The 13,952-nt window shown below is 47.3% G+C and overlaps 1 protein-coding gene across 1 annotated transcript; it reads right to left on the bottom strand.

Annotated features, from left to right (window-relative positions):
* Window positions 1-10,879: 10,879 nt before the first annotated feature.
* Insm1 (INSM transcriptional repressor 1) lies at window positions 10,880-13,952 on the bottom strand. Its single transcript, XM_031373676.1, has one exon. The coding sequence runs from the start codon at window positions 13,611-13,613 to the stop codon at window positions 12,042-12,044; it is 1,572 nt and encodes a 523-aa protein (XP_031229536.1). The 5' UTR covers window positions 13,614-13,952; the 3' UTR covers window positions 10,880-12,041.

The raw sequence follows: 13,952 nt of genomic DNA, 5'->3' as shown, positions 1-13,952 counted from the left end.
GGACTCACTCTTTAGACCAGGTTGGCTTCAAACACACAGAGATCCACCTACCTCAGCCTCCTTAGGATTAATGACACACATAACCACCCAGCTTGAATCTTTATTATAAATAACAAACACTATGGCCTTGAGCTTTTGAGTCTTTAACATTCTACCCCATCTCCTCATCCTTAGGATAATCATACTGAATGTGTTACCTACTCTCTAAGGTGACCTCCAAGGGTCATCATGTCCTGTTAGTGATGTCTGTCTTGTGTGGTCATTCCTACACTGATGGAGAATTAATCTGTGGGACCAATAGAACAGTGCTGTGCCTTTGGAGATTAGGTGACAAGGGCATTGCAGTCTCCTTGGCCTTTTGAGTAGCTTGCTCTGGGAATGCTGCCATGCTATAAGGACACACCAGCCGTGCTGTGGAGACTGAGGCCATATGAGGGAGCCAGATCAGAAGTCCACCACCCCTTAACATCATCATCAGCCTTACGCCGAATGCAGACATGTTTGACAGATAACTGTAACTTCTTCCCTCCCCTTAATTAAAAAATGGATTGATTGATTTTATGTTATATGTATGAATGTTTTGTCTTTATGTATATCTGTGCATCACGTGCCTGATACTCATGGAGGTCAGAAGATGGCTTTGGAACCCCTGGAACTGGAGTGATGGATCTTTGTCGGTTATTGTGTGGGTGCTGGAAACTGAACTAAGGTCCTCTGAAAGCACTGCCAGTGCTCTAAACTATTGAGCCATCTCTACAGCCCTAAAACTGTAATATTCCAGGATGCAGTGCAACTTAATTACGACATATTTGTTGGTTTGTTGGTTTGTAACAGTACATAACTGAGGTTGACTTGCCTGTGAACAAAATCTTCCTGCCTCAGCAACTCTGGGCACTGGAACTGCAGAGATGGACCACCCATGCCCAGCTTCTCCTGATTCCTGGCCCACATAAATAATTAGGTGTAATGAGTAACAGCTACTATTCTCAACCACTCCGCTGAGATTTGGGGTGATTTGTTGTTATATGGTCAAAGCTATATAAGCACACTAATCCCACGGATTAAAAACATAGAAACTGGGCTGGAGAGATGGATCAGTGGTTAAGAGCACTGACTGCTCTTCTGAAGGTCCTGAGTTCAAATCCCAGCAACCACATGGTAGCTCACAACCATTCTTAATGAGATCTGATGCCCTCTTCTGGAGCGTCTCAAGACAGCTACAGTGTACTTACATATAATAAATAAATCTTTAAACAAGAAAGCATAGAAACTAGGACACTGGTTCTTTTGAAACTGAATGCAAAATAATGTAGAGGACACATTTACACACAGCAGTACATTCTAACAATAGTTCAAAATCTCTGGTGAGATATAATGTAACGTCATCCTCTGGACCTAGACCACAGGAAAAGGGACCCAGAGTCCTGGGTTCTGGTTTATGTCTAGAAGAAAAGTCACATGATCTGGTGTGAAGTGGTCAACATCATGCTCATCACACATAAAGTGATGATAGAGCATGATACTTTCTACACATGGTTGAGGTAATGATCAAATAGAAAAGCTCATGCCCAGCATTCTGAAAGGACCTAGAGAGAACTGTAGAAGTACCAGGGATTTGTTAGATAATGAGTCACCCCCAACTCAGCATTGTCAAAGAGCAACCATCCTGTTACTTTTCTCCTTCAAGGTTCCAGGGAGTGAGCAAGCCTGTCTAGGCTGCTCTTAACTGGACTCTTTCAAGCAAATGTCATGAGGGGGTTGAAAGGAGCTAGAGTCCTGTTCCCCTTCCCCAACCCCTATATCCAGGGTTGAGTCTTGATCTTGACTGATCCCAGCTCAGTCTGTCTCAGACTTTCTTGTGGTGTGGGATTGAGACTAAGACAGATTGAGGCAGTAGATGCATGACCATTCCCGACCTCACTTAGAAGCCAAACAGTAATTTCTTAGTGTTAGTTACTTCTACTACATTTTAAGGAAGCATTCACAGAGATCCATTCAGTCTTATAGAGAGAAGTACTGTATGGACTTTATTTCACAATGGGACACGTGTAGAGAAGAAATATTTTACCTGTTATATAATGAGTCACCCCCAAAACTCGACATTTTCAAAGAGCAACCACCTGTTACTTTTCTCCTTCAAGGTTCCAGGGAGTGAGCAAATGTATTAGTATTATATGAAATTTTAATTAACAACAACCAAAAATAAAACTCAAAAAAGCAAAAGTCTTGAGTTCTTGCTAGGACTTGGCCTAAATAACTAATTCAGTCTTTTATCAAATTACTATCCAAGCCCACTCTCATTTAGCTTCTGAGATCAGACAAGATTGGGCATATTCAGAATATAGCCATAGACAACTCATTTAATCTTAACAACAGCCATAGTAGGTACTTAGTGACAGACAAATATAATGTAGCTAGCTGAACTAGAGGCATCATTTAATTAGAGGCTACTAGTTACATTACTTTATTTCTAGGAGGGTTGTATAGTAAGATGTTGGGGCTAAAATATTCAGGAACACTAAAATTGTTTTACCAGGCAGGTCATTTCATGATCCTGAACCTCATGATGGCCACCTCTGAGAGAAAAATCCCTTTTTGTCTCTTCCCAACATGAACAGCACTTGATACCACCTCCTTGGCATTCCTCTTGTGGATCTATGTCTCATGGTTCATCTGATCAGAGGTCAGACATTCCTAATCCAAGGATAATGTGACTCCTCTTTGTTGTGCATTGATGTTCATGCCTAGTCTGTTCTCTATAACCTTCTAACAGAACCTAGCTGCAAGGGAGGCTAGAAAGGAAAGTTTGGAAATTGTACCTTGGAAAGGCTGGACTCTTTGGGTGGGAGATGATCTAGGTGCAGAATGGTTATTCAAAAGGTATGGCACAAGTAGAAAATATTATCAATGTCCAATATGTTGGACATTGCAAATGCTACCTTTTCATCATTTTATCAACAATAAAATGATCAGAGAGTACCAATAATTTGCTTAAAGCCACAGTAGAGACAAGATGATGAGAATCTCATCAGACATAATACACAGGGAAAGAAAAGTCATTCCTTTATATATGAGCTTATAAAGTCCTTCACAATGAAAGAGAAAGGAATATTCCAGAAACTACAGTTGTGGCATGCTCCTTAAGCATAAAGTTTCATTATTGTTGAGAGTGGGAGAGCAGTTTTGCTGGAAATCAAATATTGAGCCTCATGCTTACTAAGCAAACACTCTATCAGTGATTTGAGTATAAAATATTTTGGGAGGTGGTGGAAACTTTTGGAAGTAGTGCATAACTAGAGAATGTAGATTTCTGGGGGAACCATGTCACTGAAAAGAATGTCTTCCCTACATCTCTCTCTGTGTGTCTGCTTCCTGGCTACCGTAAGGTGAACAGTGTGGTTCAACCATTTCCAACAACTATGATGATCTTCCTCGTGGACTGTAACCTCTGACGTCATGAGCCCAAACACATATGCTTTCACATATTTGTCACAGCAACAACAAACTAGCTGGCACAGTATATTTTCTTTAAAGTTTCTAGCCAAGTGTGGTGGCATAAGACTTTAGAGGCTGAGGCAAGAGAATTACTGTGAGTTCAAGGCCAGCTGGGATACATACAAAATCCTTTATGAAACAAACAAAGTTTCTATATCTTGAGTGTCAGAATCTGGACTTGGTTTCATGTGTTGAACAGAAATGTGCCTGTCCTTCAGACCTGCTTTGCTAAGGGATTTTTTTTCCAGCCCAGCCCTCATTCACATTAGTTGTCATGGTTCTGGAATGGGTTGTTAACTTGCCTACAGGTGTATAGCAATGAGTGATTACCACACCACGTGCTTTTAGAACCAAGATGGAAAGGTAAGAACCAGAAAGAAGGGAGTGTGGAAAGCCAGCCCAGCAGGACTGGCCTAGTGTGCTGTGGGTTAGAAATGCCACCGTCTATTTCTCTCCTGCTTTGCATCTGCAGCCTATTAAAGCAAAGCCAAAAATAGGACAGAATCTACAAGTTTAGGATTATGCAAGTGCAAGAGCTTTCATTGCATTTGGAGTATCGAATGTACCTGATTAACTCATGAATATCAGATACTTGCATTTCCAAGATTTTTGGAAAGAAGTTTCTCTTGTGTTTGAAATAGGAGACAACTTTTCTCTCCCCAGGTGGGAGACAAGTCATTTAACACCTGATTAGGGATTAGAACTGTGCTTGTCCCAGTCCCTTTTTTTTTTTTTTTTTTTGTAAATCATAAATAGTTATTTTTTACATTGGTTTCAGAGGATCCTTACCAGAAGCAAATCCCTCCCAGTGACTACGTGTCAACTGCTCCATAGAGCCCACAACCTTGCTCCACACGTTGTCAAACACATAAGCAAGAACATCCTCTTTCATGCAGTAAAATGGTGCAATGGGAGGGTACCCTAATTTCTGTTTCTCTGTAGCTGCTTCTGATTTGTGGATTTCGTGTCCCAGTCCCTTGGCAAGAGGACTGAATGCATTTCACCATCCACCTGAGTTCTCCCGTACTAAAATGTCTGCCACCTCGGATTTCTCTCTTTACACAGTATGGTCAGCTAAGAGCCTGTCTCCTGTGTCCTCTTCTGTCCCACCGATAGTGAGCAATGCAAGCTTGTAAAGTACTCATGAGAACTCAGTGAGCCTCTCCCATGAAGTCCTCAGACTAGGCTGCACTGAAGTTTAGCTGCAAGTATAGTTATGGATGTATCATGAGTTGGAGCTAGTGGCCTCTGATTAAGATTTCAAGACACTAGCTTTTCTCAGTTCAAACCTACTGTTTACCCAAACTGGGAGAACTCGGTCATGGGCAACAGTTCACTCTAAAGCCAGCATGCTGTCAATATCAACGTCAGCACAGGCTTCCTGGCACCCTGTTCACATTTAGGTTCTAATGTGGTAACAGTTCTGTCTGCTCTTCAGACTGGCTCCCACATGGTGCTGATGCAGTGGGTCTGTGGTCAGCAATGCAAATGAAGAGCCCACAGCACGTGTGGTTTCCCTCACTTCATCTGTTTTGTGCTGCTATGACAAAATACTACAGATTGGTGGGTTTATAGTGAATAGGTGTTTATTGTCTTACAGATTCTGGATCCTAGGTAGTCCTAGTTCGCCTGGGAATACAAAGAGCCTTTCCTACTATATCGTTCCACTGAAGATAGAGAGCCAACAAGAAAGAGCATGAGACCAAGGCCCTTTTGTTGTTGTTGTTTTATTTAGTTTTGTTTTTGAGACAGGGTTTCTCTGTGTAGCCCTGTCTATTCTAGAACTTGCTCTGCAGAGCAAGCTGGCTTCAAACTCAGAGATCTGGCTGCCTCCTCCCAAGTGCTGGGATTAAAGGTGTGTGCCACCATGCCTGGTGCCAAGGCACTTTTTTAAAAAAGATTTATTTTTATTTATTTTATGTGTATAAGTACACTGTAGCTGGATAGATGGTTGTGAGCTATCATGTGTGTGGCTGCTGGGAATTGAACTTAGGACTTCTGCTGGCCCTGCTCGCTCCAGCCAGCTCGCTCCGGCATAATTCACTGTAGCTGTCTTCAAACACACCAGAAGAGGGCATCAGAACTCATTACGGGTGGTTGTGAGCCACCATGTGGTTGCTGGGATCTGAACTCAGGACCTTGGGAAGAGCAGTCAGTGCTCTTACCCGCTGAGCCATCTCACTAGCCCACCAAGGCATTTTTATAACAACCTTACCTCCTGCATTAACACTATTTCATCCATGATGTCAGAGCCATTTCTACCTCAGTGGCTCCCATTAGGCTCCACCTCCAAATACTTGGGTATTATATTTCCAACTTAGTATTACATTTCTGTCATATGAACCCTGGGGCACATTCAAATCTTAGCATTGTCATAGTTTATAGGTTGGGTCAGAAAACTGTTATAAAATTAATGGTTGGCAGCCTTTCTATTGGACACTAACCTAAACGCCCAAATGTGTGCACAATTAAAAGAATGGCCGGGCAGTGGTGGCGCAGGCCTCTAATCCCAGCACTTGGGAGGCAGAGGCAGGTGGAGCTGAGTTCGAGGCCAGCCTGGTCTACAGAGTGAGTTCCAGGACACCCAGGGATACACAGAGAAACCCTGTCTCGAAAAAAAAAAAAAAAAAAAAAAAACCCCAACAAAAAAAGAGACATCACCCATTGCCAAGAATATCTTTATTTCTATTAAACTGACACAATTTTGAAGCAAGTAAAGGCTAATTCAAAGATATCTCCTGTTTTTAAGTCAACATTTAAGCTAACAAGTGAGTTACCCAAATTCTTTGAAATGTTAAATTGAACTACATATGAAGCTTTTATTTTTACTTTTAAAGAGAACCCAAGTTGTGATTTCACCTGATAAAGTCAGAGCATTGTGTCAGTAAGAAAACCTTGTGGGTAATGGACAACCTGTTCTGCTAAGCTTAGCTGTGTGATGGTTGGTGGGAGTCGGGGTGAGGTTTACATTGCCTAAAGCAACCATGACGGAGCGGGACGAACATGAGCAATATTAATAAGATCAAGTGGAAGTCAGTTTTCTGTTTTGTTGGAAACTAGTAACAGCCTCTTTGCATATATATTCTAGAATGGTAATGATATGTTTCACATAGTATAGCTGATAGACAACAAGAGAAAAAGAGCCACAGATCAGTTAATGGTACAAGCTTTTAAATAGCAGCCCCCAACACATGTCTTTTAACCCGAGTCTCCTATCCTTTCTGTTCTTTGTACTCAGGAAATCGTAGCCTGATTTTTCTCTCTCCAATAGAAAGAGCCCTTCTCTGAACACCGCTTTCCACACACTAACACCTTCGAGGTGCCCTATTAAGTTCGACATACAATAGCATCTTGGCTTACTTTGCTCATTCTGCCAGCCTCAGGTGTTGACTGTCATCTGGCTGTGGTGTTCGCAAAGAGGACCTTGCACTGGGGCTCTGGCCCTGTGTAGCAGAGACAAAGCAGCTGTTGCACTCAATGAAAGGCCTTCTTTGATAAGTGAAAGAGGAGATCGGATGAATTAAGGTTGAAGTTTCCGGTGTCATCTCCCTGCTACACTGTGCTTGGCCTCCTAGCTTGAGCCAAACGGGAGGACCCATGAATGTCTGATATCAGAGAGATGCAGTGGTAAAACAAATGAGACCCATGTAGACAGCCTCTTCTAAGCATTGCTGGTGTGGCATGGTGTGACTACAATGTACTTAAAACACAGACTCTTCACAGTCAGGCCTTTCAGAGTACTCCTACTGTCATGAACATTCTAGAAGTTCCATTGCAGCTTGGAATGGCTTGTCCCTTTAGTGTGGCCTTATTGCAATGAGTTAATAGAAGGGAAAAAAAAATCCAAAACTGAAAACAGAAGTACTAATGCTTTGTGTGGAAATGCCACCAGGGAGACCACACAGCACAGAAATCTTCAAACAAGACAAAGCTTGAATATGTTCGCCCTATAGCCCATCTGCTCACCATACAGGAGGAAGTGTGCACAGCCCGGACAGTCCCATGTTCCACAGGAAGTGTGCCCACAATAAAAGTGTCATCATAAAAGGATGACAGAGACTTGGGGCTTAAGAGATGAAGGGGTGAATGTTTGGGTTCATTAAAATATGCTAATTGGCTTTAAATCATGAGCTCAGCTTGTTCTCTGATTTGGAGAAGTGTATCAGTCTAAGGCCTTTACTAGGATAATAAAATCCAAACTAAGGGGAATAAAAACCATCCAAAATAGTTGTGATGGTAACTCTGCAAGCCAGACCTCTCTTTCCTCTCACCTCTATGCAAAATCAGCTCTCCTCATTCCAAAGGTCTGTCATGGGTCCCTTGCTGGGACACCTCTTTGGACCTGTTGCTTTCAGCACTGCATCTAATTTCAAGTAACATGATCCTGTGATTCTACATAAAGAATATGTTCAAAGATAGAAAACCTCGCCTGGCCAGCTGCCTCAGTGAATCAAAACCAGTAGTCAGCTGTACAGGGTAAGGATGTTGGAAATGACTGAGTTACTGTTTCCTCAACAACCTTAGAAGAAGACACGACTTCCCAAGACTACCTGGTTAAAAAGGAGAAAAGAAGAAGAAGAAGGAGAAGAAGAAGAAGAAGAAGAAGAAGAAGAAGAAGAAGAAGAAGAAGAAGAAGAAGAAGAAGAAGAAGAAGAAGACCTCTTTACCTACCAGCAATTAGGGCTTCTCTGTTGCCTGAGCCATAGCTGCTGTGAACTCTGCCTGGCTCAATGGCATGTGCCAGAGAAGGTTGATCTCTGAGATGTAGGAACCCAGGATTCCCAGCAGAGGCTGGTCTGGTCTTCCGTTGTGAGGATACCTGGATTGGTGTGTTGCATTCTGGGGCCATGCCATACGCTTTGAGGGAGTCCCCTCAAAGTCTACCTGAACCTGGCCACGTAGCAAGCTAACGGATGATACTTGCCAGGAAACTGTTTGAAGACAGCAACTTTTGTTCAAACTAAGCCTGGCACAGGCTGGCAGGTTTATAGCAAATTCTAGATGCCATAGGGGACAACAGTTGGGACAAAGAGGTTGCCTCCCGTGTGAAAAACACTGGACCACTTTGGGGTCTGGTCTGTCTTTTATCTCTCAGACTCTGGAATGTTCCCTAAGTTTCCCAAGGTACATATACCCCAACGCTATCACCATGGTTGTCTCAGGTTAATGCAGAGTCTAGAGGAATCTAAGCGATGCTGAAGCTGCAGAGAATGAACAACCCTCACGAGGGACCCCTCTTTGTAAGAAGAAACCCCTCCAGCATTATCTATTTTCTTGGATTAAAAGGTCTTTCTGCTTTGTCTGGTCCAGGGTACCGGGTACCACGTGCAGAGCAAACAGGCAGATGAGTGGTGTGGCACCCTCTCCTGCTGTGCCTTACCCCAAGACACGCCAGACAACATTCAACTGTAGCATTGCCCTGTCCAACTGTGCGCACCCAGGCACTTCACACGCCCCTGTGGATCCCTGTACTGGCAAGACTTGAGACCAGCCAGCCTCCTTTTAGACTGAAACTGCTCGGCGTTCAGGGCAGCGGAAAGGTGTGATTTCCTCTGTCCATGGTGCTACCAAGAAGGAAAGAAGGACATGAAGCCTCCGCATAAGCTCCCCACAGCAGGCCTTCCCAGCAACGTTTCTGCTCAGGTTCCTGTTAGAGCTTTCACTGTTCCAGCCTCAGAGAAGGAAAGCTGGTGAAAGACAGGCACGCCGCCCTGGGCCTCAGGACAACGATGACGGCGAGGAACTAGGGCAACCCTTTCCTCTCTGCTGTTCCAGAAACACGTTCACTTTGGGTCCAAAGCAGTTCAGGACACCCTCGCTCTTTTGTTTTGTTCCGTCTAAACAGAAATAAAGAACTGGGCTAGCGATCTTATTTTTTCTTCTTTTGGTTCCTCCCTCCTTACCCAGGTTGCTAGCCTAACCTCTTATTCTCTCACCACCAATCCTTCATTGTGGTATAAGGGGGGGAAATCATGAACTGGCTTCCACTAATGACCTCCCACCCAGCCTGCCCACAGCAGCATTTGCATCAGTGTAAAGAACGGTAAACTCTCCACAAACTGAGGAAGCCTGAAGAGAGGAAGGGTGACTTGCTCGTGGTAGAATATTATGCTAACTTGAATTCCTTTGAAATTAGTCCACCAGTGCTCTTTATTTACAACTCGTGGGGGCAACTTCAAACATCTGTTTGCTATGCAGCTTCACTTAGAAGCTCACACACATAAGCAGATTTTTGGCTTTTCTTTTGGAGAAGTAATATATCTGTTCGACTAGAATCAATTCCCCAGTAGACAGAGGACCACTTGTGAATGAGTAAATCACATTTGCATGTATAAAGATGAGTAGTGGTGAGTTCACACCCTGTGGTCAAGGGCAAAAATGGCGAGGCCAACGCAGATGGCAGCTGCTGTTTCCAGAAACAGGTCTTGTCAAGCAAGCCCAGACTTCATGTTTAGAAAAAAAAAAAAAAAAAAAAAAAAAAAAACGTTCTACTGCCACTGAAGATCCACACACTGTTCTGTAGCTCAGGTGGGGTGGTCCAGAGGGAAATCTTTAAAGACTCCATATTTCCATCCGAATTCCTTGTTCCCTGCCCACCCCTTTAGAGCTCTACTAGGGAGATCCTCAGGGCCGAAATCTCTTGTGTCTCTTTGGAACCCTAATGAGTGTTAGGAAAAAAGTAGGAGAGCGACATGAAATCCAGGGCACACTGGTTTGTGCAGTGTGGCTCTGCTCCTTAATCGCACTTTCCAGAATACTGTGGGTGATCAACAGAACCCTTCTTCAAAGAGCTGAGTGACAAATAACGGAAAACATTGTAATTGCCTGTTATTAAATTTAATACCCCAAACAGATGGTGTTCACTCCCTCGCCCCTGCTCCTGCGCCCAGTGGTTGCCTCACCTGACTGGAAACTTATTTTAGAGCCCTCTCTTCAAACCCAGTTGCTGAACTTGTGTTGCATCCTTATTTACATTTTCTGCCTTCTCCTACTTGGCCATTTAGAATAATTAAAAATCTCCCCCACTTTACTTGAGGAATGGCTATCATCAAATTACAGACAAGGGACGAATACAATAAATAAACGTGGTGTCCCTGTGTCTGCTGTGCAGAGGGCAGTTTCTTTTTGATTTCCTAGGCGCATCTGAAAGGCTGCGATGTACGGCTGGCTCTTACCCACTATCTAGTACATTTCTGTCAGAAAGGGCAGAATCTAAGACATACAGGTTCATCTGTGAAAAACCCCTGACTCTTGTAAGAGAGGAGGAATTTTCCTAACCATAGGAAGGTGGTGCTTTTAAGAAACCACTAAAAAACACCATTTAAAAATCTATTTTAGATCCTCCTTGGAGGGAAGTACTTGATGCTGAAATAAGACCACAATATTTTGACTTTGAAAATATTTTATTTGAATAGTAAATATTTATACAGTTGAAACAGTTCTATCGAAGCTTTCTATAAATAGCTAACAATTAAGAAAATAATGTATGTAGAAAAGAGATTGCATTTAAAAGTAAGAGCTGTCGGTTGTACAAGGGCCTTGGGGCCCCTCAAGCAGAATAAAATGGTACGTTGTCTGTAATTCCCTCGATAGAGAGAAAAGTTAAAACTTTCAGCAGACCCCTCTAGAAAAACGGTTCTTTCCTAAAATGCACAGTGAAATGTCAAAAGTGGCAGGGGGAAAGCTCACAAAAAAAAAAAAAAAAAAAAAAAAAAAAAAAAAAAAAAAAAAAGGAGAAGAATCTGCAATCAAATAATATCATAATCTTCATAATTAATATAAATAAATAAATAAATAACAGTTGCGCATAAATCAACATTTACATGTAAAAGGAACTCAATAGTCCTACCTCAACAAAGATGATCAAATCAAAAGTCTTCATGAAATACTGAGGCAGTTACTACAGCATCTCGTTAAAACTCCTCCCACCCCCAAAAAACAGTCCCCAACAGACAACAGGTCAAGGCATTTGTGGCTATACTAAAGAAAACTCTTTTTTAAGCAATTTGATTTGTTCACATACAAAAAGGTAAAGCCAGACTCCAGCAGTTCACAAGCCATAATAAAGCTAATCGTGTGGGAAGTTCAATTTACAGCCTGTGAAATATAAAGGCATTTATTCCTCAAGATTCACCCAAAACAACCCGTACGCTACAGACATTGAGAGCAGAGATTGGTAGGCAGAGCAAACCGCATTTTCTAGACCATGAACACAGCGAATACTAGCAAGAAAAACAGCTTTGCCCCTCAAAGGGAGGCGTCCAACCACGAGACAAACGTATACAGCATTTTTTTTCCTCCCCTGTACAGAAAGAGACGGACTCCTGTTGCGCCATGAGGGAGGGGGGACACAACGCAAAGGGGATGGGGTCCAAAGGAGTCACAGCGAGAAGACCAGGGTTACCGTCACGCCACACCGAGAGAAGCGAAGACTTTCACCCCGGAATGGGGGGTAGGGGCCCCCAGATCAGGCATGGGGGGCGCGCTCTCTTTGTGGGTCTCCAAGTGAAGGCACAGTTCTGGGGGCCCCGGACCGAGGGCGCACTTTAGCAGGCCGGACGCACAGGCACCTGAAGGAGGATCACCTGTCTATTCTCAGACGGGTGGCACTTGTTGATGTGCCGCGTCAGGCCCGGGGAGCTGTAGAAGGTGGCCGGGCAGTACTTGCAGGGGAACACCTGGGCAGCGTGCAGCAGGCGCAGGTGGCGCTCCTGGGCGCCCTTGCTGGGGAAGGTCTCCCCGCACACTGGGCACAGGTGGCACTCGGCGGCCGCACTCAGGCCCAGCACGCCGGCCGCCTCGCTGTCGCCCGAGGCCTCCTGGGGCGCCTTTTCGTCGGGCCCCGCGTAGAAAGCCAGGATGTCCTCGGCGGGGGGCGGCGGCGGCGGGGGCGCGCCTTTGGCCTGCAGCGCCTGGTGATGTGCCAGCAGGTGCTTGCGCAGATAGGCCTGACGGCGGAACTTCTTGGCGCAGTGGTGGCACTCGTAGAGCCCGTCCTCGGAGCCCGACTCGGATACGCCGCCAGGGCTCGGCGTGTCCCGATCGCTGCCGCCTCCGCCGCCCGCAGCCTCGCGCGCCTCCGCCCTGGTGGCGGCTTCTGGCTCCGGCGGCGCGCGAGCCGCCGCGGGCACCGGCCGCGGTTTGTGCCAGCGGCGGTGCGAGGCCAGGTTGGCCGGGCAGCTGAAGACCTTGGCGCACTCGGGGCAGCGGTACTCCACGCGCACGATGCGCGAGCACTTGTGCTGCGCCAGCGCGAACGGGTCGGCGTACTCCTCCTTGCAGAGCTGGCAGATGAACTCGCCCAGGGGTCGGGTCGCGCCCCCCGCGCGGCCCCGCGGCGCCTCCACCGGACCCTCCTTGATCTTGAGCCCCAGCACCGGCGACGTGGTCACCTCGTCCTCGAAGTGCAGTTTGCGGATGGCCTTCGGCTTTTTGGCGCTCGGGGCCTTGGCTGCCTTGGCGGGCGGCTCTGCAGCGACAGCGGCGGGGGGCGCGGGTCGCTTGCCCGGGGGCCGCAGGGCCGCGGCAGGGGACAGTGGAGGACCGGGCCCGGGACCCCGGGCCGCCTCGGCGCCGGCGGAGAACGCAGTGCCCATCTTGAGCTCGGCGGGAGCGAAGAGCAGCGCGTCTCCGCCGCAGGTGCCGCCGCCGCCGCTGCCCCCGCCGCCAGCGCCGTGGGCGCCGCCGCCTCCCCCTGCGAGCAGCGCGGCGGGCGTGGGGAAGGACTCGGCAGACACCGGCGAGCCCAGGTTGAAGCTGCGCTCGAAGTACTTGTGCTTCTCGTGCTCGCGGCTCACCGGCCGCGTGGGACTGTAGAGAGGCGCGGGGTGCGCAGCCTCGGGGTTGCCGAAGTGCGCGGCCCGTGGGCCCGGCGGGGGTGGTGGCGGTGGGCCTGGCGCGCAGGCGAGCGCGGCGGCGAGCGCAGCATGGGCGCGCTCCGCGAGCGCCTGCGGCGGAGGTGGCGGCAGCGGCCCGGGGCTGGGCACCGGGGGCTCGGCGCGGGCGCCCCCGCAGCCGGGTGACAGCAGCAGCCCTCGGTCACTGTCCTCGCCGCCGCGGACCCGGTAGGACACGGGCGTGGACTTCTTGCTGCGCTTCACCAGGAACCCGCGGGGCATGTTGGCGCGGTGCAAAGGGCGAAGCACTGGTTGGGTCCCACCTCCGTGCTCGGCCCCGGCGTGCCTCAGTGCCCCCAGCCCATCGCCTGCACGCGGCGACTTCGGGACTCGCGCGATGCCCTCGGCTGCTGGCCCAGCTCTGCGCTCCGCACGCGCGTCCCTGTCCCCGGGCCTGGGCGCCGCTCCCTTTTAACGGGGGGAGGGGGCCATTGTTCTCGCCTCCCGCTTCCCCCAGAGCCAATCAGCGCGTCCGCAGCTCCACCGCCGAGGAGGGCGGGAGGGCGATGGAGCGGCAAAAAAGGGGCCGGGACTCGAGGGTCGCCCGGTAGGTGCGGCAGA

This window comes from Mastomys coucha, unplaced genomic scaffold, assembly GCF_008632895.1.
Source record: "Mastomys coucha isolate ucsf_1 unplaced genomic scaffold, UCSF_Mcou_1 pScaffold15, whole genome shotgun sequence".
NCBI lineage: Eukaryota > Metazoa > Chordata > Mammalia > Rodentia > Muridae > Mastomys > Mastomys coucha.
The sequence above is the reverse complement of the archived record's forward strand: the minus strand, read 5'-3'. Positions and strand labels throughout refer to the sequence as shown.

Coding starts and splice junctions, on each gene's coding strand:
- Insm1 (XM_031373676.1), bottom strand. CDS start 13,613: ATGCCCCGCGGGTTCCTGGTGAAGCGCAGCAAGAAGTCCACGCCCGTG.